At 43.4% G+C, this 25,603-nt stretch overlaps 1 protein-coding gene across 2 annotated transcripts in view; it reads left to right on the forward strand.

Annotated features, from left to right (window-relative positions):
* The window catches only part of DPP6 (dipeptidyl peptidase like 6), a 772,268-nt gene that overhangs the window by 465,038 nt on the left and 281,627 nt on the right, over window positions 1-25,603 (forward strand). For both annotated transcript variants that reach the window (XM_060021180.1, XM_060021181.1), the window contains exon 5: window positions 9,701-9,775. In XM_060021180.1, the coding sequence (XP_059877163.1) occupies window positions 9,701-9,775 (75 nt within the window). The remainder of the gene's footprint in view (window positions 1-9,700; window positions 9,776-25,603) is intronic.

Raw genomic sequence — 25,603 nt, forward strand, 5'->3', positions numbered from 1 at the left:
TACACCAATCTCACTAGTGAGCATAAATGCAAAAATTGTAAATAAAATATTGGCAAGTAGAATTCAGTCATGTATCAAAATCATAATGTGCTCTGAACAAGTAAGGTCTAATCATGACAATGATGTCATGAAATCAATCAACAAAATTAATTACAACTGCAAAATAACAGAAAAATACTTATGATTATATCACAAGATGCTGAAAAGCCATCTGGTAAAATTTATCAACCACTCCTAATAAAAATTCCAGGTAAGATAAGAATAAAAACTGCTTAAATATGGTGAAGACTATTTATCATGAGCCAATTAGCAGTGAAAACATTTCTAAATGGCAAACAATAAAACCATTTCAATTACAGTCAGGAAGGAATAGTCAACATCATCATTAATATTTAATATGTTCTTAGAGATCATGGGAAATGCAGTATATAAGCAAACTACATGATTGGAATAGGAACTGGGAAGAACTTATATCCCTCTTTCTGATAACATAATTCTATCTTAGAAAACCTAACAGAGATTAGTTTTTAAAAACTACTGCAGTTAATAAGAAAATTTATTAATATGGCTAAATACAAAAATACATAAATAAATCAATGCCTTCTCTCTTCATTAACATAAGTATCTAGAAGTAGAAATGGAGAAAATACTCCATTCACAATAAGAACAAAAACTATAAAAAGACCTAGAATAAATCTAAGAACAGCATAAAAGAATAAGCAAACTATAAAATCTTGTTGACGATTTGGAAAAAAAAATTAAAGATACAATGTAATCTTAGGTGAGAATATAGTATTTAAAATGTTAATTCTCTTAAGATTGATATAAAACTTTAACATAATCCTAATTAGAACTTTGAAAAAAATTAGTGTTGAACATTTGATAAAATATTCTAATTGACATATATGAGAATAAACACCTGAATGTAGCCACAGAAAGTTTCAAAATATATGGTAACATGTACTCCTTTACCTGATATTAAAACACATAATAAACATATTGTACTCAACTCAATCACAGTAATAACTAATACTACTAATAATAGCTGATAGCACCAGGCATTGTAATTATGTCATTGAATTTCACATCAACCATGATATTATCTCCATTTTACAGAGGCACAGAGAAGCTAAGAAATGTTCTAAATTTCACATAGTAAATGTTCCAAGCAGAGTGTGACTCACAGGCTCTTTGACCCCAAAGTATAAGCTTAAAACCATAAAATTTTGCATAGGAATAGCCTAGAGAGCAGTAAAAGACCAAATAATTCAGAAGTGGGTTTCAATATAAAGGGTATTTGATATATAAAAATCATTGGGGGAGATGATCACATAATTAGAAAACAATATGAGCATAACTTAACTCTTTATCTACAAGGAAATAATGTCTCATTTCACAGGCATACAAAATTAATTTCCAATTGTACTAAAGATATAAATGTTGAAAAGAATCTATCATTTGGTTTAGTACAAAAGAGAGAAAATTTTTTAAATGGAAAATCCAGAAGCTATAAAAAAGATAGCCATATTTAACTTACCATAAAAGAGTTTTAGGTTTCAAAATTTAAAAAGGCAGAATTGGTGGAAAAATAATGGACAATATTTACAATCCAGGTAACAAATAAAAGGCTAATATCTACAGTCTACAAGGAGCTCTTTCAAATTGATCAGAAAAAGACAAATAATCTAAAATAGACAAAACATTGCAGGAACATCCCTCAGACAAACCTGAAACCAAAGCCTACTTTGCTTGGGAAAATGTATCTTTGATTCATAGTCTTGGTGCAAATGTTTAGGAAATGTGCTAAGTGAGTTTTGCATCCATTATTTGCACCTGGTGAAAAGGTGGACATACAGCCTATAATTTTCACACCCAGGGGGCATGGGGACTGAGATTGTCAAAAATGAGTGAAACTCTACCTAAGAATGGCAGTGATAAGCTTCTCAAACAGCCTAATGAAATTCTACTTGTCTCAAGTAGTATCACTGGCAGCTGACCCTCCATCAAGAGATGTGACCTATGATGGTTTTCAGGTGTAGAAAGTTGGACTCTTTGCTGGTTTTGCTTGGTGTTATCTTTGTACCAGTAACATGATTGCCACTCTTATAACAACTGAGGATATAGTCATTCATTTATTCAGCAAATATTTACAGAGATTCTGTTAAGTGCCAGTCACTGTTAGGCACTGGGAATACAATATGACAAAACAAACTAAAATTCTCTTCTCGACATTTGGTCCTGGCTATGAGAGTATAAGCTGATCATTCTTATACTCTCCTAACACAACTGTAGAACAGGGTAAAATATAGGGTAAAAATACAATTTTCATACATTGGAAAACAGGCAGCTCACATGTGTGATCACTGAGAAAAGGAAAACAAATTAAATGAACCAAACAACCAGCTGATCTTCTGCATGAATGTTCTTGCTGGACTTCAGCACAAGGAGGAAGACAGAAGTCCTTCAGTCTTGCTGAGTTAAGGAGATCAGAGTTCATGTGGAAAAAAGATGGCTGCAATTTATGAAACAGACATCCCAAGAGGAGGAAGCTAACTAAAGGATACTTGAGAAATCTGCATAGTGTCCCCTTTGAGACTTTGGTTAATTGTTGATCTTTATTTATAAAACGTGAAACAGCACAAGGCAGGACAAAATAAAGTTTCAAGTAAAGAGCAAAACTATAGGACACTTTAAGAGGAAAAATTCCCAGAGCTCATACATCACCAGGGATCATTTAAGTGTCTCCCGGCCATGAGATATTAAGCAGAGACTCCAGAAGAGCAACCCCTTAAGAATGAGGCTCACCTAGCCCCCAAAATCATGGTTATTGTAGAACAGCCTTTACAACATCTTCAAAACAAAACTGAAAGAATTAAATTAGTCCACAAATAATTAACTGCCTGTCATAGAAAGTCCAACATTCTTTGAAGGAACACAAAAAAATCCAAGATTCAACAAGAGAAAATTCAAAATATCTGGTGTTATTTCTTAAATTACTATATATACAAAGAGGCAGAAAAATGTGACCCATAATAAGGAGAAAAATCAGTCAATAGAAACAGACCCACAAATAACAGATAATGGGATTAGCAGAAAAACACATTAAAACTGCTAAGATAAATATGTTCCAAATGCTCAAGAATATAAAGAAAACCATGAGTATAGTGAAGAGAAATTGAAGATTGTAAAATACGCAAATAAAATTTCCAGAGATGAAAAATAAAATATAAAAATTTAAAACTCCAGATTAATAGCTGATTAGACACCACGGAAGGAAAAAGTAAATTAAACTTTAACTAATAGCAATACAAACTATCCAAAATGAAGAACAGAGAGGAAAAAATACATTAAAAAACCCTGAACAGAGTCACAATGACTTGTTGAACAATATAAAGTGGAGTAAGATACTTGATATTAATGCCCCAGAAAGAGAAGAGAGAAAAGACAAAACACACTTTTGAATTTTTACCACATGTGGTATAAAAACTCAGTAAACCCTGACCATAATAAACATAAAGAAAACCACACCAAAGCAAGTTACACTATGATAATCAAGTTTTGAAAACCAGTGAAAAATAGAACACCTTAATGGCAGCCAAAGCAAAGAGACATTTGTACAGAAGAACAAACATAAGTGTGACAACAGACTCTTCACCAGATGCTATGCAAGCCAGAAGAAAGAGGAGTGACACCTTTAAGGTACTGGGAGAAAAATAAAACTGTTAATCTAGAATTCTATATGCAACAAAAGTACCTTTCAAAAATAAAGATAAAGTATTCAGAGATAAAATCTAAGATAATTCATTGGCCATGTACCTGCACACTGAGAAATTTAAAGGACATTCTTTGGAGTGAGAAAGCTTTTACCAGATGAAAAGTTGGGTCTACATAATAGAGTGACAAGTGCCCGGAATGATAAATGTGGTCAATGTGTGGCCAGGCTTTTGATGGAAATTTCGGTAAAATGAATTAACTAGTCCTGAAAACAAATACATCTGTCTTTTTATAAAAGGGTTCTTTAAATGTGATGTATATCCAGCTCCTCTTAACGTTATGTAACCTTATGTAAGATTTCTGAACCTTTTCTCCTACTCTAAAAATTGACATAAGAAACACCAACATACACACCTAAAATCTTTGGAACGTGTTGTAACTTTTCTCAAGCATGTCACACAGGGCCAGAAAGCTAATCCAGTAGAGAATGGAAAATAACTGCAGTGTGAAGGACAGATTTTCCTCATGTCCCCGTGTTTAGTATGTACACAAGCTCCCCTTATTACTCCTAGAGAATTTTAAGATTAGTTTTAAAAAGCAAGACCCAATTATAAGCTATCTATGATATCTACCTTAAATATAAAGACATAGGTTAAAATTAAATGGTTGTAAAAAGATATACCATGCAAACACTAACCAAAGTAAAGCTTGAATGGCTAAACTAATATCAGACAAAGTAGACTGCAGAGCAAGGGATACTACCAGAAATAAAAAGAAAGATTTCATAATGATAAAGGAGTCAGTTCATTAAGAAGACATGAGAATCCTGAAGGTGTATTCAACTAGCAATAGAGCTACAGTGTTTCAAGCAACAGTTGCTTGAACCAAAAGCAGAAATGGACAAATTCACAATTGTAGTTGGTGATTCAAACAATCCTCTCTTAGTAATTGATAGAACATGTAGAAAAAAGCTTAGTAAGGATACAGAAAGTCTTGAAAACACAATTAACCAACTGACCTGACATTTGTAGATCACACCACTCAACAGCAGAGTACGTATTCTTTCTGAGTGCACATGGAATATTTACCACGATAGACCATAGTCTGGGCCATTAAAATAGCCTCAATATATTTCAAAGCTTGGAGATTATACAAAGTATGTTCTCTAGCAAATACAAAATTAAACTAGAAACCAATAGCAAAATAAAAATCTGGAAAATATCCTGATGATTAGAAATTAAACACCATACTTCTGAATAAAAAATTGGCCAAAGAAGAAATCAAATGGAAATTAGAGAATAGTTTGAAATGAATGAAAATAAAAATACATAATATCAAAATATACGGTATGCAGCAAGGCAGTATACTTAAAGGGAAATTTATAGCTTTAAGTGCTTATATCTAAGCTTTCACCATAAGAAACTAGGGAAAAAAGAAGAAAAAGTAAACCTAAGTACACAAAAGAAAGGTAATAAAGAGAAGAAATCAACCATATAGAAAACAGAAAAAATAGAAAAACTAAAGAGTACTCAAAGCTGTTTTTTGGAAAAGATTAATAAAATTGATGAAGAACGAAGACAAAGGACAAAACAACCAATATCAGGAACAGAGGCGAGACCATCACTACAGATATTACAAGGATAATAGAAAATATTTTGAACAGCTTTCTATCAATAAATTTGACAACGCACATGAAACAAATAAATGCTTGAAAGACACAGATTATCACAGTTCACTGAAGATGCAGCTGGCAATCTGAATAGTCCTATGTTGACATAAAAAATCTAATTACTAGTTTAAAACCTCCACATATAGAAAATTCAAAGCCCAAATGTTTTCACTGGTGAATTCTAGCAAACATTTAAGGAAAACATAATACTGATTCTACACAAACTCATAAAACAAATAGAAGAAGAGGAGGAATAATTTCCCAAATTATTTCGCGGAGCAGCACTACTCTGAAATAAAAACCAAGCAAAGATATTTGCCAGAAAGGAAAACCACAATTTCCCCCATGAACACAGCTTCAGAAATCTTCCACACAATATTAGCAAATCACATCTAGCACTATATAAAAGGGGTGACACAACATGGCCAAATAGAGTTTATCCCAGGAATGCAAGTTTGGTTTAACGTTTAAAAATCAAGCAATGTAATTTACCATATTGACAGATTTAAAAAAGCTAAACAACCTAATCATCTCTCAATAATGTAGAAAAAGCAACTGAGAAAATGCAACATTCATTATAACATTCAAGATTTATTATGAAAGCTCTGAGGAAACTGGAAATAGATAAGAACATCTTCAACCTGATTAAAGGCATCTACAAAAAAAATGCACCACTAATATCACACTGAATAGTGAAGAGTGAATGCCTTCTTCATAAGATCGGGAAAAGGTGAGGTGTCCACTCTCATGACTTCTACACGGCATCATACTGGCAGTAATTGGATATAAAAAGAAGCAAAAAGCATCCAGTTAGGAAAGGAAGGAGAAAACTCTCCACAGGGGAGAAGAGTGATTATGTAGAAACTTCTAAGGAATCTACCAAAAAATACCCACAATTAATGTAATTTAGCAAGGTTGCGGAGCATAAGGTCAGGGTACTAAATTCTGTTATATTTCTGTAAGCAATAAACAACTGCATATTGAAATTAAGATATACATGTGTATTTTATTTATATATATATGTATAAAATATCAATAATACTAAATACTTAGGGATAACTTTAACAAAATACGGACAAGATCTGCATGCTGTAAACTACAAAACATGGCCAAGAGAAATTAAACATTGTTTTTGGAGAAAACCCTCCTTTCAAGGAGCTTACATTCTAATGAAGGAGACAGGAAATAAATAAATGTAAAATATATTTTATTTTAGATAATTATTATTCTAGGGAAATAAGGAAAGAGAGTTATAAAAAATTAGAGGCCAGCCTGTTAAAGTTTGTAGATATAATGGCTATTCAAGGACATGGAAGTCCTCACGCCAAGGGTGACTTTTGAGGAAAAAGATGAAAGAAGTGAAAATCTAGAGTTTCAGGCAGAGAGAAGAGCAAACACAGCGTCCTTGAGACAGCAGTGCCTGGCTTGCTCTGAGAAGGTGTGGACACTGGTGAGATGGGAGAGGGAGCGGATGGGGACCCTGGCCAGGCAGGGCTACTGCTCAGCCAGAACTTTGACTTATGCTGTGAGTGTGATGGGAGGCCGTGTGGGTGGGCTTCAAGCAAGGTGCAGTACCATGATTTACATATTTAAAAGCTGGCCCTGGCCCCTGTGGCTAGCACAGACTGCAGTGGGGCAAAGACAGAACCTGGAGATGCAGCTGGAAGGTCACTGCAATAGCTCAAGAAAATAAGGCCCATGCCTTAGACTGGTGTGGTGGCAGCAGGGAAGGAAGGGTTCTGAGTGTCCTTTGGTGGTAAACCAGCAGTGTTCTCTGATCAACTGGATCTCAGGTGTGTAAGACAGAGAGCAAGAGAAAAGATGGCTAAGAGTTTAGCCAGAGCAGCTGAGTGAATGGGGTTGCTACATCTGAGATGAGCAAGGAGCTGCCAGGAGCTGCAGGGGGAGGGGATAGGATGTGAGGGGCTTGGTTTTATGCACGTTGACATGAGGTGCCCATTTGATATCCAAGTGGAGAGATGTCAGGGAGGCAGTTAGATAGACGAGTCTGAAGGTCGAGGTCAAGTCCAGACCAAGTTGGGAGATCTGGACAGAGACTTGACTGTCGGAATCCTCAGCAGGTACGTGGATTTTTAGCTACCAGGCTGGATGATATCACCTGGGATGTGATTTCTTATGGAAGAGTAAAGAGGTCCAAATAATGAGTGTTGGATATTCCAGGATTCAGAGGTCAGAGGAACCAAGGGAACCTGCAAAGGGGCATGAAAACAAGCAGCAAGGGAAGTAAGAGAGAAACCAGGTGTACCCTGGCCGCCAAGTGAAGATGGGGTTTGGAAGGAGACAGTGGTCAGTAGCGCCAAGTACAGTGAGAGCTGGGGAATTAGCATGACATTTAGCGACTGAGCCTCTGGTAACCTTGAGAAGAGCGGTCTTGGTCAAGGTGGGGTGAAAACATGATAGGAGCGAGCTTAAGAGAGAATGGGAGAAAACTCAGCATAGGAAATACTTTCAAGGAGATATGGATAGACAGTTCTCTGAAGATAAAATCCACATTGCCTAAAACATCTCCAGTGGGGATGGAATGTAAGCAGTGAAATAAACTAAGCTATCAGTGAGGCACCACTTCACACCCATCAGAGGGTCAAAATGGAAGAAAATACAGTGACTTCTTGCTGCCAAGGAAGGGAAGAATGGGTGCATTCCTACATCCGTAGTGAGAATGTTCATTTCAAGAACAATTTTGAAAAGGAATTTGGCAATATCTATTTAAAGTTTTAAAAAAACTTATACATCATCAATTCTCCCCTTAGAAATCTACCCTGTAAAATAATTAAGTCATACACACACCAGTAAAGATATCTGGATGAGGACCCTTATTACAACATTGTGTGTAATAACAGCAGACTGGAAACACGTCACAGTTGACCTTCATCATTCACGGCTTCCATATTTGCAGATTCGCCTTGTGCTAAAGTTTATTTGTGACTCCCAAGTTAATACTCAGGGTGCTTCTGCAGTCGTCCTTGGACACGTGCATAGTGGCAGAATATTGAAGTCCATTGTCTTCAGGTGTCAAACCTCGTACTATAAACAAGTGTTCTTTTTGTGGTCTGTGTAGTGCCAAGTTTTTCACATTTTTGTGCTTTTTATTGGTGATTATGCTGTTTAAAATGGCTCACAAGAATAACGCTGAAGGCCTGTCTTGTGTTCCTAAGTTCAAGAAGGCTGTGATGTTGTTTTTCTTACGGAGTAAAGACGTGTTAATGAGCTTCATTCAGGCACAGGCTACAGTGTTGTTAGCCATGAGTTCTGTGTTGATGAAAGCAATATATACTCAGTAAGATGTCTTCAAACAGAAACACACCTAAGACAAGGTTATGTACTGACTGGTTGACAAAAACACTGTGACCAGAGGCTCACAGGAACCTAACTCTGCATTCCCCTAGGAACAGGATTTGTGGAGACTTTCTAGAATGTAACTGCCATGAATAACAAGAACCTCTGTAGCTACCCTTTAGTAAGGACTGAGTGAATGAAGATATAGCCACACCACAGAATAGTATGCAAGCTTTAAAGAGTGCTAATTCAGGGTAAACCTTAAGTTATTGTCACGTGGGAAAACTAAGGTGAGTGTTGTGTAAGGTGACGTCATTTTCAGCTGCGGCTGTACATCTAATGCTTGCGTGTGGTCCTATGATCATTTGTAGAGTGATACACGCCAAGTTGACAATGTACGGCTTTTTCTAGTGGGTATGAGGGTCTGTACAGCAGTGGGAGTGCATCAGAGAAGACGGGCAAGTTGAAGGGAAACAGCATTTTCGATGATTTCATTTATGTAAAATTCCCTGTGTGCTCTGAAGAAATTTGAAAGAAAAAATGATAGCCCTCTATACACTGACTTGTGGGTCAGAATCCATGAAGGTGAAGAGGCACGTTGCCAAATCATGTGTGGAATGTGATTCTATTTTAGGAACAGATCTGCTTACTATAAGCTTCTAAGTATAAGAATGAGCAAAAGAAAGTGTGTTTAAAGATACAGAGAGATTGGGAGTCTTGTGTGAAAAGGTTATTTGTTTTTATGTTTATTTCTTCTGATTTGTTTCAGCAGATACAATATGTTTTGTTGAAATTTGAAAAAACTACAAATAAAATGTAAAATAGCATTAATTAACTGAACACTATTTGGTTAACAAAAAAAGGATGTAGCCATTTTTAATGGACTTCAGCAAGTTGGCTCCGTACTAATTTTATTAGCAAATTTTGAAAATGGTACCACAGGCACAGTTTCACTACAAGGTTTTGAGTTATGTTATACGTAATACTTTAAAATTCTTTGTTCTTTGTTTTTTCTTTTAGGAATCGTTAAGAGCTGTCAGATATGAAATATCTCCAGATAGAGAGTACGCTCTTTTTTCATATAACGTGGAACCAGTGAGTACTACTCTTTTCTATTTATAAAAAAAAATGTTTCTTTAGGCTAATACCTTATTAAGTATTTTTCCTTGAATCTCTATTCTTAGTGATCTTTGAATCCTGTAGTAGTTGGTGAGTCCTGGGTTAGTCTCTTTTTATGCTACACTGCCACCTAGGAGAGAGGAAAGGTATGAAAATCTTTTTGGCAGAGAAAAAAAAAATCCCTACCTTTAGGGCCTAGTTCATAGGATTTTCTTGGTGAGATGGTGAGAAGTTGTCTTTTTATAGATTTATTTTACCCTTTCGTGCAATTATTTTCCTTGCCATTTTTCTCAGTCACGCCATACATTCTATCCTAAGAACAAAAAGTGAATGCCAGGTTCGCCCTAAATTAAAATCAGCTGTTATTGATCTCCTAGCCATCACAGTATTCTAGAGAAGACTTGAAATATCACTTTCATTATATAAACCCCTGTTTTAAGCGCTTTCTATGTGAGTCTCCCATAAAATTTCACCAGAATCTTGTATAAAATCTCACCCTGGTCTTTAGTGGCAGCCTAAAACTCAGGCTTTTTTTGTTAACATACTAATATTTTAGAGTTCATTTTGGCTCTTTAAATGAGCAAGAAGGTGAAGTGTATTTGTGTAAGTGAAACATGTTCAGCTTGTAAGAGATATTAGCAGCTTTCGAAATGTGCATCAGTGGAACTTTATTCTCTGGCAAATGAAATGTAGAATTCCACTGCCTTTCTAGCTCTCTTGAGACCGTTCTAATTAGAGTTTGGTGAAGCTTCTGTGAGATGTAATGGTACCTGCGTCATCATTCAGGGCTGAGTAGCTCCTTGCTGAGTTTGAGAGAATCTTCTTCCCCTGGCATGAGACAGCCCAGTTTGTTAAGTTACATGCCAACGAGGAAGCTGGGGTTTGCATAGAGATGCAACTCTAATTCTAGAAATTTTAGAATTTCTTCTAAAAGTTACTTGTTGACAACTGGATTATTTCTTGGAGATTTCAGTCTCAATTAAAATTTCAATTGGAGAGTTATTCCTCCAAAAGTAGATCTTTTTTTAATTCTCTATCTTAAATTTTCCATTTACTAGTTTTTTTAATGTCCGTTATGTAAAAGTTTTCTTTTTATCCATCTGAATCCTTTGGAACAACTGGTCAGCTTTATCTGTTTGATCAGGGAAGTCAGTGAACTTAATGTACTGAAAACCAACTTTTAGCCTTGGGACTCTGCACATCCTACACCCAGCCCTACATACCTCTAAGCGTGATGTCCATGGCTCAGAGTATTCCAGCTGCTTTCACCACCCATGGAAGCTAGCAGAAATGTAACCTCCACCCCTGAATAAGAGAAAACTCCCAGTAGATATTTGAAGGACTTTCATAGGAATGGGGTAATGAATTTGTTCTGGGTTGCTCCAGGGAGACAAAACCAACACCTGAGTGAGAAAAGCATAAAAAGATAGATTTCAGGTCATCTTACCAGAGAATCTTTTAATGATGAGAGGATCCCAACAGTGGGATGAGTTACCTTGTTTGGTAATGAGCTTCCTGCTCCTCAAGACTTGAAAACAAAGTTTTATATTTGTTCAGAATCTTTTAGAAGAGATTCTCCTATCTGCTCATTTGGAATACGTTGATCTAACCTAGGACCCTATGTTCTGTCCATCGTAGAATTCTCTACCATCCCCCTCCTTTCTCCCAATGCTCCTCTGGAAACTGTGCCCTGGGATCCCATTGCCACAGATAACCATTTAAGGAAAGAACATTTTGCTAAATCTGAGTCTTCACCATGCAGAACGCTGGCTGTAAACAAGAACCTTGACTAACCCTTTCTCCCTGTGCACTGTCCCTTGGCCTTTGCGGTAGAACTGTGATCAACTGAGGGAAAATGTAAAAAATTTGGAGTGGATTCAGCTATATTTTAAACTATAAAAATGATTAAAGTATTGAAAATGTGTGCTATGTAAAAATATCTATAGAAATGGATACTTTTAACGTGAATCAAAGAAGTAACCCTTGGGCTTCCCTGGTGGTGCATTGGTTGAGAGTCCGCCTGCCGATGCAGGGGACACGGGTTCGTGCCCCGGTCCAGGAGGATCCCACATGCCACGGAGCGGCTGGCCCGTGAGCCATGGCCGCTGAGCCTGAGCGTCCGGAGCCTGTGCTCCGCAGCAGGAGAGGCCACAACAGTGAGAGGCCCACGCACCACAAAAAAAAAAAAAAAAAAGAGTAGCCCTTTAATTGACCTCTGTGCTTCTCCTCGGGCCCCTCTCCAGCCGGTCTCCCCAGTGTGGCCAGATAACCTTAAGACATCCGTAAATAGGATCACGTGGGTCTCTGTCCCCCTGGCTCTCTCCTGAGACTGGTGGCCTGCTCCAATTCACGGAGGCCCCAGGCCCCACCCCACACACGCCTCCGCCTGCCCTTCGCAGCCATGTTGCCTCCTCTGTGGTTCCACCATGTCATGCCCCTTCTGACCTCAGGACCTTTGAACTCACTGTGCCCCCTCCCACCCTCTCTGGAGCCTTCTGACCATAGGAAAGGGACACTTCCCGGTGGGGGAAGAAGCTTGTTTGTCTGTAGGCAAAGTGGCGGCAGGATCATTCAGTTTCTTTTGATGCATCCTTTTATTTTTCCCAATAATGCGTAAGTGCCATGACAGAGGAGTGGGGGGTCTGTAGAGCCAAAAAGGACGAGCTGGCGTCTCAGCCGCTGGAAGAAGGCCTTGCCTTTAACAGCTGGGGGATTAGCAGGCTTGTGGGGTTTGTACTGATGAGGATGCCGTGAAGGCAGACCGCCAGGTACGTGCTTTTCCCCAGGAGCACTTACCTGCCCAATCCTCAGTCCCCTGGTGTCATCTGGGGCTGGAATTTGTCAGGTGAGTGAAATTGGGAGTTAAGGGTGTTTTCAAAGGAGTGATTATCGTGATGGACCATGGAAACTCACCTGTTCATGGAGAGAAGTAAAGCCAGGAGGGGCCGTAGGTAGAAAGTGGGGGGGGGTCTTTGGTCAGGTCAGAAACCTGGAGGGGAGGAAGGGTGAGCAAAGGGAGCAGAAGGATCAAGTGTGGTTATCAGAAAGTGCGTGTGAGATGCTGCAGGTCGTGCCTCGTGATGACAAGGTCAATGGAAGAAAGAAAGACAGGTGAGGGGTCGGTGCTAATGGTATAGGACACACGTACTGGAAGTTGGGGGGTGTGACCTGGGAGAGGAGGGAGGATTTAGGGATGGGCAGGGGAAGGACATTTCTCCTACATCTTCCAGCCCTTGGTACATGGAAAGGTGGGGGTGAGATGAAAGAGTTGCTCCATTGAAGAGAGGGCGCTGTGACCCGCCGAGAGCCTGGAGTCAGCGAAGGCACAGGGGAGGAAGGGACAGCATTCAGGAAGAGACCACTAGTCAAAGGGCGGGTGTCTCAGAGGACATGGCGGAGGGTTTGAGAAGCAGAGGATGGTCCTGGCTGCAGATGCTGAGCATCCGTGAAGAGAAGGTCCTGAGGAGGTGGCTGCTGCAGCGTCTGGGCGGCAGTGATGGTGTTGTACTGGTCGTTGCCAAAGACCACCAGCTGGAGGAGGGTCTCTGAGCAGCCCCAGTTAACCAGTGAAGTTGTGTAATGAGTAATAAAAGAAACGAAGAAATGGAAATAAGAAGAGTGGGTTTTCGGAGGGGCACTGGGAGGTAGGAAAGAGAGCACACTTAATTGCTTTTATTATGAATGGCCATCATTGTAATGTAGTGAGGGGAAAAAGAATGACTCAAATTCTTGGGAAAGATCTTCATTCCAGTTTAGCAGTCAGTTATTGTGGGTGAGCTCGTTAACAACAATTATAGGCAGAGACTCAGACCCAAGCTGCTGGGCCTTCCAAACAAAATTTAGGGCTCAGAGACTCTTACGGGGCTCATTCTCTCTCCTTGGTGTTTAGAGCATTTTTATGTTACTTAAAACTTGTAGGAGTTAATCATTGTTGTAAGTTAGGACCAATTCCATTTGTGATTTTCAGCTCCAACCGCCGTCAAAGAAAATGATTTAACAGCATGTTACGAAGGTGCCATTCAGAGTATTAGCAACAGCACACACGTCGCCGTGTTAGTTCAGGGGTAGAATGAGACAACCCATTTCTAGAAGCAGGTTAGGACATGCTTTTGCTTTTTCTCTAGGCAACTAAACGTATTATTTTTATAGTAACAGGTAGACTTTCTTGAATGTCATTTTCAAGAGTTTATTGGGTTCCCACTTCTTTCTTCGTGTTTCCCACAGTAAGTAAGCTGTGTAATTGGAAAAACCCCGTGATACACTCTGTGCACGATACAGCAAGTGCCTTGGGAATTTGGAATTTTATTAAACAATGGGATTTAATTTTCTGCAGTCTTTCTCCATCTTACTGGGTTTCTTTACTCCTGAGTGTTATTTTAGCAAAAAGCCTGAAAGCAAGAGAGGAAGTCTTCAGTGTTGCTCTGTCGTGTGATAACGCACACGACTATCCAGACTTGGCGGGTTTTACTGAGGCACCTGCTCTGGTGGGACTTCCAGCCAAGCCAGTAACCACAGCTTTTGAATCTGTAGAAATTAATGAGCAGGAGCAGAGCGCTGCTTGAAGCATTCCTAGACTGGGTGCTGCCCTGGGCCTGTCGGTGACTTGCCTCCACTGGATGGTGGCGCCAGCTTAACAGACGAAGTGCTGGTGTTGGCAGGATCTGTGTGTCATGTATGTGCGCTCGTGTGTACGTGCGTGTGAAGGGGTAGTAAATAGCTTCCACTAAAGCTGAGAGAGGACGGGGGGAGGGTACAGTGTTATTCTTCCAACAGCACCGCCATCTGTGGTATGATTAAGAAGTTATAAACTGGAAAGTTAGTCCTCCTTTTAAGCGGAAGGAGAGTGAGCTAGTCTCACCACTCCATGATCCAGCTCTCTACCTGACCTACGCACCACAGCTTTGAGGGGTTCTGAAATTTTTTTGGCTTCCAAAAAGCTACCAAAGATAATTAATCATCAAAAGAAGGAAATCCCTTTCTTTCCTTAACATTGGAATGAGGAAAGATGAAGGGACTGAAGTTCATGAGTAGAATTTAGTTGCTACTTAGCTCTGATTACATGATTCCTTGCATGAGAAAATAAGAAAGAATTAGTGAAATCATCCAATAGTTTAATCTATATAATGTCACAAGAGTCATTTTTACTTAATTGCCCCTGTCCTGAATTAACCGATAGTTTTGACAGCCTCCGGGTTTTCTTAAAAAGCCAGGTAGGAGGATGCTGTTGGCATACTTGCCTTGCAAGTTGATGTGACTTAAGTACCAGTCACAGCCGCTGCTGAGGGTCACCAGGCAGCCCAAGGGGATGAAGCATGTGGGTCCAGCATGAGAGGAGGCCCAGACGGGAGCAGACGGGAAGGGAGCAAACAGGTCCTGGGGCCAGTCCATCCACATGTATTTAAATGCACATTCCCTCTGAACCCCTGAGGGAAAAGAGGATCGTGAGTGAAAACCTAGGAAGGGTTAGGAAAGCAGGAGCATGAGAGCTGCTTCGAATGATAAGTATCCCTGTAAGCACAGCAGCAGAGAAGAGAGAGGCAGACGCAGTAAGGAGAGCGAGTTATCAGCATGACCCTAGGGACACCCTGGGGAAAAGGAGGATAAACTCCCTGTATATCCTGGAACAAAACGCTTAGACGAGAGAACCCTAACGGGCAGGCACAGGAGAAGCACCAACGGAGCCTCTGGGGATTCGGGACCAGGGAAGTCAACGCAGGAAGGACTGGTGAGCAATCTCTGGTTCTGTCAAGAGTACCAGCCAGAGGAGGCTGGAGGAGGGTTGTGTTTTGGACTGAATGTTTGTATCCCCGACATATTCATATACCGAAGTCCTAACCCCAATGTGACTGTATTTAGAGATGGGCCTATAAGGATGTAATTAAGGTTAAATGAGGTCACAAGGGTGGCCCCTGATTTGATAGAATTGATGCTCTCATAAGAAAAGGCACCAGAGAGTTTGCACACACACACACCCAGGAAAGGCCCGTGAGGGCACAGCAAGACGGACGTCGCCTACAAGCTAGGAAGAGGGCCCTCACCAGAAATCGAACCTGCTGGCACCCTGACCTTCGAGCCTCCAAAACTGAGAAAATGAACTTCTGTTGTTTGATGCACCCAGTCTGTGGTATTTTGTCCCAGCAGCCCGATTTGGGTGCCATGAAATGGGTGCTGCTGTAGCCAAGCCCTAACAGTGTGGAGACAGCTTTGGAACTCGGTGATGCACAGAGGCTAGAGGAGTTCCGAGGTGCCTGCCAGGAGAAGCCTGGATTGCAGAGAAGGCACTGTTGGTAGAAGTGTGGGCTGAAAGGCCGTTCTGATGAGGTCTCAGATGCTATTGGAAACAGGAAGAAAAGCAACTCCTGTTGTAAAGTGGCAAATGATTTTGGCTGCACTGTGTTCCAGTCTTCTACGGAAGATAGAGCTTGTGAGCCATGAAACTGGAAACTCAGCTGAGGAGGTTTCTAAGCAGGATGTTGGCGGTGCAGCCTGCATCCTCCTGGTGCTCTTGGTAAAACATGAAGGGAGCAAGATGAGCTGAAGAGGGAATGGTTGAGAAAAAAGCAACCAGAACTGAAAGATTTGGAAAGTTCTCAACCTGTCCACGTTATGAAAAGTGAGAAGGCTTGTTCTGAAGCGCGTGCTCCAGAGGTCCTGAAGAGCCACTGATAAACAGGTTGGTGTGGGTGTGAGCCACGAATGTCATCAGCCACTCAGCAGGGGCAGGAGCAGAGACGGGGTTAAAGCAGCAGAAACACTGCCCTCTAGGACTAAGGACACAGAAAAAATGGGGCAGAATGAGAGGTAATGCCGGACCTCTCAGATGCTACAGGAAGGGAGCGCAGAGCTATCTGGCTGCAGACGTGCTCCAACCTTCGAGAAAAGGGATGAGAGACCCTGAGGCAATTCAGAGATCTTCAGGGCTGGGGTCACCTCTCCAGTTTGGGGGGCCAGGATGCCCCGCCTAGAGTCTCAGGGGCAGTGCCCCCCTGCTGAGAGCCATGAGGGTGCCGCTGCCACCCCACCAGGCCCAGGAGGAGGAGCAGAGACCCGAGAAGGATTATTCTCGGAACTTAAGATAGAAAGGAACTTGCCTTGCTAGGTTCCGGGCGTTCGTGGAGCCGGTGACCCCTTTCTTCTTTCTGATTTCTCTCACTTGGAATGGAAATGTCTAGCCTATGTCTGTCCTACTGTTGTATTTTGAAAACACATAACTTGTCTGGTTTCACAAGTTCACAGCTGGAGAGGAATTCTGCCTCAGGGTGAATCATACTTGGAGTCTCACCCACACCTGATTTAGATGATGTTTACGTGAGACTTTGGACCGAGACGTACAGCTGAGGTTGGGATAAGTTAAGACTTTCCAGGCTGTTTGGATGGGATTAATGCACGTGAGAAGAACATGAATTTTGGGGGACTGGGGGTGGAAAGCTATGGAAGCTGTGCTCCCTCAAAATCCATATGTTGAAGTCCTAATCCAATGTGACTCTACTGGAGATGGGCCCATAAGGAAGTACTACTAACTTGAGAAACTTAGTATCTGGCAATGGGGCTCCTCCCTGGGAAGGTAGTTAAGACTCCGCTCTTACAATGCGCAGAGGGCGTGGGTTCAATCCCTGGTCGGGGCACTAAGATCCCACATGCTGCAGGGTACGGCCAAAAGGTAAAAAAGAATAATAATAATAAAATAAATAAAACAAACAAACAAAAAAACCTTAATGGATCAGAACCTGCACTTTAAGTAGATCTGGATGAGACTTGTATGTGCATTGAAGTTTGAGACGCGCTTTTCTATACAACAGTGACTCCCAATCACGTTCTGGTCCAGGTCTCTCACCGGTCTCCAGGTCGTATATTCTGCTGTCCCCTGGGGGCCCCTAGAGACCTCAGACCCCTCATGTGCAAAGTGAACTCATCAACTACACCCCAAATTGGCCTCGCTTTCTGTGTCCCGCATGTTAGTGCGTTGGGATAAGCACCACCAGCCCCTAGTCCCAGGGCCCTGAGCATAGGCCTTGCACCTGCGTGCTCCCCCTCCACCACCTGGCATCGTCACTGCGCCCTTGCCTTTGAATATGCCCACTTGCATCTGCCCCCATTGCTGCTGCCCCAGGAAGCCCACCTTCATTTGTTGCCTAAGAACTACGTTCGCCTCCCAAAGGGCCTCTTTGCCTTAGGCCTCCCTCCCCAGCGTCCACAGATTTAACATGTTCTCCAACCTGCCTTCAGGGTGACCTCCAATGCACCAGTCAGATTATCCCAGTCCCCAGTTTCCATCCCTTGGCTTCCCCTCGTGTCTTCCTGCCCACATCCTCGGTATCGCTTTCAGGAAGGGGTCCTTTTGGCTTTGACACGTCTCCATCTGTGACGTCCAGACCTGTTTCAGCCCCTGCGTGACCAGACCTCCCTCTGGCCTTCGCCTTCACCGCTGCAGTTCTCTCTGCCAGGAACACTGCCACCCCCACCTCCGTCACCCCAGAGCTCCTGCAAATCCCTCCTATAGAAAGAGTGTGCAACAGGGCGCTAGTGCCCCCTGTGCAGACCACAGGGTCCACAGCACTTTACTTGAAGATCCTCAGAGGTGGCCTTGCACGCTGGCCATCCCATAACGGATCCCCCACTGGTCTTCAGTTCGCAAATGGTAGACCCCAGCCCCACCTCCATGTGGTGGCCCGTGACCACTCAAGCCTCCTGGGCTGTGAGCACAGGGGAGGATGGACTGCATTGCCCAGGAAGCCCATCGTGGCAGCGAACAATGTCAGCTCCCACGATTCCAATTCCCTGACACAAATGCACTTTTGTTAAGCTGCGTGTGTACAAGAGGTGTTTTGCTGAAATATCTTTTAAAGCCTCTTGTACTGAGGAGGCTTTTAATGTCATAAATATTTAAGAACACTTTGTGGCTGATCTCTGTAATTATTCAGCTCAGAATTCACACAGAACTGCTGCCTTTGGTGGACTCTGGTTACGATGCTTCTCGACCCATCTGAAGTATCTCCCTGGATTTCAGTTTATATATAACATGACGAAAAATTGAATTGTTTCTTTCTCATTGTTTAATGTTTATAGCTTTTTGGGGGGGGTGTACAGTTCTATGAGTTTCAAAACCTGTGTAGACTTGTGTAACCATCACCGCAAATCAGGATCCTAAACAGCTCCATCCCCTGGAAAACCCCCTCATGCTGCCCCTTTGCCTTCAGGCCCTCCTCCACCCCGGCCCCTTGCAACTAGCAACCTGTTTTCTGTCCCTAGTTTGACCTTTTCTAGAATGTCATATAAGTGGCAACAAACAGCATGTAACCTTTCCAGAGTACCTTTAAAGAGGAGAGTACCTTTTGATGTCCAGATATGGAGAAAATCTAAGGCTTCTTTGGAATATTATTACCTGCGTTGTTTTTGCTGGAAGAACTTATTGGCTGTTTTGGTGAAGCACATGACACCAAGTTGAGCCGTAGAAGATGTGGTGACCGTATCCTTAACTTCGATATTGAAAATCCAACAGGGCTTTAGTGGCTGTACCCTCTGCACGGGGTGGGGTCTCTGCCTGTGGAGTGTCCGATGACAGTGCGAAGAGGAACCTACGGGCTGCCAAGACCAGGCTGAGCGGAGAGAGTCACGACCACGTCTCTGAGCGGTGACTCCAGGGCGTTCTGCGGGGAGCTGATGGGGGCACGGGGGCTGGAGCAGCGGTCCGACTTTGGTGGTCAAGTGATGAAGAAACGAGAAGGGGAGAGGCATTCCAGATGGAAGAACCCCACGAGCACATGCTCAGGGTGGGATGTGCCTGGTGATCGTGGGCAGTAAGATTTATCCTCACCGTGCACCTGGAGCAGCCAGCGTGTGAGGGTGAGTCTGTGGAGCTGACGTTGGCAGGAAGGCGGGTTGCGACCAGACCGACATGTTTGGGTTGATCCTTTGTGCTGCCATCTTGGAGAGAGAACCACGTGGCCGCTGAGTGGGAGGACAGGGAAGTGACGGGGACTCAGCCACCGTGTGGCCTAACAGACCAAGGGAGATGTTGGTGGGAGGACCCCTGAGAAAGCTCGGCTCTCTTGAAGGAGAGACGGACTCCCTCTCGACCGTCCTCGCCTTCAGGGAAGCTGAGATGTCAGGCCTGAGGGTAAGCCAGGACCAAAGCCCATGGGACGATGTCAGAGCAAATGCAGAGCCCAGGCCCTGGATGACTCTGACCACTGTCCTCTGGACTCCTTAAGCCAGAGAAGTTAACTCCTGGTTGTCTGAGCCACTGCCCGCAGGGATTTTCTTACTTGCAGGTAAGTGAACCCCCATTGGCCACACGTGCTCTTTCCTGCTTCTGGATCTGCTTCTCGACCTTGTCCAGCTGGGACCTCTTCCATTCAGAAATTTAACTTCTTTATGGACGCTTCCGCAGATGCCCTGGCATCGCATGGAACTCGGTAAAGTGTTAAACACACCTGTCTCCCCGTCCCTGAGCTGCGAGGCCCCCTGGACGTGAAAAGTGGCCTGGTTCCCTTTGCACCTGGCAGACAATGAATGATCAGCAAGTATTAGTTGAATAAATGGACGGGTGAATGAACCAGTGCCACAGGCTCAAGAAAGGGAAAGATGGGGAACGAACGGTCCTATGAGTCCTTGCTAAATCGTGGCCTGTATTCCACCACAAAAGGCAGCGTGATGGTTGAGGGTTTGACTCTGACAACCAGGGTGGTAATTCTTGTTGTGTTTATCATCGGGCATCACAACTGACGCTGCAGGGTAAGGGAGCCCACGTCACATCCTGACGTCAGTTCTTCTGCGTCCAGATGGCCTCTCCCTGTAAGTCACAGGCCATCGGTTTACACCGTCCTGTCTGGCTAGGGTATCGTGTGGCCGCGTCATACCTGAATCGAACTGGATTGCGTGACTGGCCCCACGGACTTGGACCCCTGTTCCTCTCCCTCCATTTCCACTGCTGCTGCCCGTCTGGATTCTCGTTACCGCCTGCCGAGGCCAGTGTGCTACATCTCCCTCCCGACCCCCACCCCCCATGCACCTCCACGGGGACCTGGCTCTAGTCACTGCCCTCCTCCGTGCAGAAGAGCATACCTGTGCCTACAGCCCAGCCGGGAGGTGATGTGCAGCCATGGGGAGGGGGCTGGTTTTTATGTCTGTGTCCCCAGCGTCCCATCCCCTCGGCCAAAACAGCGTCATGGAGTCATGGAGCTGATGTGGACCTTTCCAAGGCGGTCCCACCAGCTCCCCACCTCACAGAAAAGGAACGTGCCATCTGCAGGCCTGGAGCTGCCTGGCCCCACGTGCCGGGCAGGGGTCAGCGTGGTGAAGTCGGGCGGGGACCCACCTTCCTGCCCCGGGCCATCTTTTCCGTCCATCACTGTCTCTCCCTCTTCACTGCTTTGTGTGCCCCGTCTCAGCAGCCGACAGAGGTGGCCGCTTGCACATACACAGGCCCATCTGCTTCAGTACTCCGTGCTGGGAACTGGCCAGAGGCCTGAAGCAGAATCCAAGGAAGCAGGATCGCAGGTGCACAGCTGCCGGCCCGGGCAGCTCTCGCTGGCGTGATGTGTGTGCACTAGGGACAAGGCTTCGGTCAGTAATTTTCTCCCCAGTCCCATCTGCTCCCCAGATGATAATGCAGAGCAGCTGCAGGCAGAGCTCAGGCCAGGGAAGCCCAGAGCCAGAGCCCTATCAGCTCTGCTTCTGCTTCAATCATTAAACACCGTTGGAGGAGAGACGCACCCTCATCGAGCTCGGAAGTGCTGCTTCTCTTCACCCGACCCTGCTCACTGGTGTCCCCAGAAGGCTCCCACCAAGGAGGGAGGCATCTTTCACTGGTTAAATTGGTTCTTCTCTAAAGACAAATGCCATGTGATATCACTTACATGTGGAATCTAAAATATGACACAAACATGTCTATGAAACAGAAACAGGCTCACAGACCTAGAGAACAGACTTATGGTTGCCAAGGGGGAGGGGGTGGGGGAGGGATGGACTGGGAGTCTGGGATTCGCTGATGCGAACTATTGTATATAGGATGGATCAACAAAGCAGTCCTACTGTAGAGCACAGGGGAATATATTCACTATCCTGGGATAAACCATAATGGAAAAGCATATGAAAAAGAATATACATACATATAACTGAATCACTTTGCTGTACAGCAGAAATTAATACAACATAGTAAATCAACTATACTGCCGTAAAATTTTTAAAAAATAAAATTAAAAAATGGCTCTTCTCTCAAAGCTGCTGGCAGTGGAGTTCCTGTGAATATTTTCATCCCTAATCACAGGACAGAGACTGGTTCAGCTAGGTTCCTTCATGATTCCTCCGAGGGGCAGGTGATGTCACTTTAGTGTGTCTTCCTTCAGAATTTAATATACACCTGAGGTCTCAACTGCCCTCAAATTGACTTTCTTCCTCACTATTACAGTGAGAATAATTCTTACTCTAGGTTTCTCATTACTGAGACGACTCTTGCCTTTTTATTAGCTTGTGACTTATTCTAGGACCTCATCCCAACAGGTTATGCTTAAATGTCTACCTTAGACTCAGGAATTTTTAATAACCTTGAGCTAAATAAAAGAGCTAGCATTTCTGTTGAAACGAAATAGCCATGGGCCTCAAGGAATTAGTAATGTATGTATTCCTAAAAAGTGGTTTTATAAATTAAGTCAAATTGTAATGCTTTAAAATAATCACATGGACTTTATCTTTGTGTCTACAGCTGGTAATCACCCCTCATTTATTGTCCTGGGGACCCTGACACACGCTCAGTTACCTGGAAGCTTAGTGGACAAAGGTTTTCTCCATTAAGAAGCAAGAGGCTTGTTAAACTGATGGATTAGTCTGTTCTCACAAAGCCATTTATCAAGGGAAAACGGAAGCTGGCTCTGGCGAAAACCTCTGCCCACATGCATCAGTTTACTCAGATCTTTCCTTTTAGCTGTCACCTGATTGCACTTGTTCCTGAGTGTATTGGTTATTCTTGTTTAATTTTTATTTTATGTTCATTGACTGCTGGGGGTTGGCTGGGGTGGAGGTATCAGCTTTGGTTCCTGTTTGCAATATCGCTGAAGAATTTTGATTAGTCCCAGAATCTCCTCTACTTGGATTAGGATCATCTACTGATGCCTGTTAAGCAGGTGCCTTCCATCTCTCCCTTCCTTTACCTTTTTCTCAACATGAATGTGAACTTCTTGTGCTGATTGAACAGAATCTGTGGTTCACAGAATCATAGGATTTTGAGACTGAAGAGCTGTTGTCAGGTCACTTTGCAGCAGAATAACTTCTCTGGAAGGGAACTTCCTTCTCTCTCATGACTTAGTTCTTTCCTCGTAGACCTCCTCTCCCCAGACTGGACAGTTGTGATTTTTGCCAAGTTCTTCTATAGACTGGTTTAAGTCTACTTTGTACAATTTCCTGTCTGCTGAAATTTGCCCCACCTTTGACACAGCAATGGCCAGTGGGACTTTCCCCATTGATGGAAATGCTCTGTATCCGCGCTGTCCAAGACGGTAGCCACTGCCCACACATGGCCGTGGAGCACGTGAAATGTGGCTGGTGTGACTGAGGGCTCTATTCATGATTTTATTTGACTATAATTAACTTCACTTAGCCATAGATAGTCAGGTGCTCCCATTAGATAGTCCAGTTTCAGAGCAACACTGAATACAATTTCTTCTCCATTGTCACTTGATGACCTTCAGGCATGTGAAGGCAGCTGTCTTACATCCTTTGTCTTTGCTGAACAAGTGTCCAGACTCCTAACAGCTTAGTCATCCTTGATTCATCTTGTTAAATATCCAAATTACTGATCACAATAATTGAGTAAATTAGTGAACAAATAGGTGGGGTTTCTTTCTGCATGTAAATCGCGTCCTAATTAGTCATCGTGTCTTCTTATATAACTGAGGTTTCTGGTTTCATGGCCATGGGTTCGGGGGTGGCGGGGTGGGGGGAGGGAGACAGGACAGGGGAGGGTCATGTTTCCTTCAGCTCCCTCTCCCCTACATCTGGGCAAAACACAGCCTTTTTAGCTCTCAGGTATCATGGGCTTATGAAAATAAGACATGCAAAGCAATGCACACCGTCCTGCAGTGATAGTTGGGATTGTCGATCGCTTGGCAAAATGGTCTCTATTTGGCAGTGGAGTCCCTCTAACCATTCCTCTCCTGAGAAAGCACAAGGGTAGAGATGTAACAAATCCAACACGAAACAAATGGTCCTGCAGTAAGCAGCTTCCCGAAAGTGTGAGCCTGGGAATTCCAGGTTCGATTTTATTTTCTTTGCAGTACGCGGGCCTCTCACTGTTGTGGCCTGTCCCGTTGCGGAGCACAGGCTCCGGATGCGCAGGCTCAGTGGCCATGGCTCACGGACCCAGCCGCTCCGCGGCACGTGGGATCTTCCCGGACTGGGGCACAAACCCGCATCCCCTGCATCGGCAGGCAGACTCTCAACCACTGCGCCACCAGGGAAGCCCCAATTTTATTTTTATGGATAAAAAATTACATCCTTGTCATTTTCCAAAGCTTTTTCTGTCTGTGTTTTCACATCCCATGCAAGCTTGAACATCATTTTCTAGTGTCTTTTTAGAACCTACCAGTGTCACAGCATTCACATTTATGGTGAACAAAGAGCGTATTCCATGATACGCTTTCATTTGAAATGGAAAAGCCAAGTTTGGCAAATACGCCTGTATTTACTAATGAGGCAGATGCTATATTTTTCACTCAAACCAAAACATCCATTCTGTTAATAAGCATTTATTGACTACCTGTCGTGTTCCAGGCCATCATGACGGTCCCCACAAGGAGGAAGATAACCATATCAGTGTCACTCATTAGACAACAGTGATGGGCATGGTGACCCAAGAAATGGGCACATGGAATGTGCTGGGCCCTGGGATATTCCAGGGAGGGAAATGAGCTTAGCTGAGGAAGCATAATTAAAATGTGCTTAGTTGTGCCTTCCACCGAGCATCTTGGTGTTTATTGGCATTGACGTGATAGCCCAGAGGTGCAAAGATCCCAATACCAGAAAGACCAGTGGGGAAGGAGAGTAGAGGCAACTAGCAGAGCCTGGAAGGGCGGCCACATTCTCCCTCTGATGCTAATTCACCATCACTTATGCCCAGGATGAGTTCTTAACTTGCCAGAAAGGAGGTATTGCTGGAGATGAAGGTTAAGACTTAGAGCGGGATCATGGGTATAGCCATAATGATGGCGGCTGATGACACTATGACAGTTGTGACAGTGGTGATGCTGGTGAGGATGATGACAAAAACAGCATTAACAAGAACGATGGTGACAACTCTGCTAATTACAGTGTTGCCAATGTCAGAGGCAAGTATGGCAGTGATAATGATAACGACCAGAGGACGACTTGGTGTCATCATTTCTCGGGGACCCTTCTTTGGGAAGAGGGTGGAGGTAATGAAAAGCCTGGAAGGAGACAGGGAACAGAGGGCACGTAGCAGCAGGAGTATGCAGGTCACACTGTCTTCCCTGCTGCATGCTGGGAGCAAAACTGCCGGGATTACGGGCTTTGCTGTTTCAACAGCATTTCTAAATATAAACAGCCTCAGGCCCCGATCCAGTGGAGGAGATCACAGCTGCAGACCAAATCCATCACCAGCTGCAGACCCCGGCTGGGCTTCTTTAGGGGGAAAAAAGGCCATCCTGCTGTGAACAGATTCCAAAAGGTGTGAGCCTGAGGATGGAATCCTAGGTTCAAGGAAGGTGAGAGCAGCCCTTGGTGTTCTGAGTCACAGAGCGGGTCTGGAGGAGTTCGGTGAAAACATGGTGCCCTGACTCCACATTGATGCTG

This window comes from Delphinus delphis, chromosome 9 (assembly GCF_949987515.2).
Source record: "Delphinus delphis chromosome 9, mDelDel1.2, whole genome shotgun sequence".
Taxonomy (NCBI): domain Eukaryota; kingdom Metazoa; phylum Chordata; class Mammalia; order Artiodactyla; family Delphinidae; genus Delphinus; species Delphinus delphis.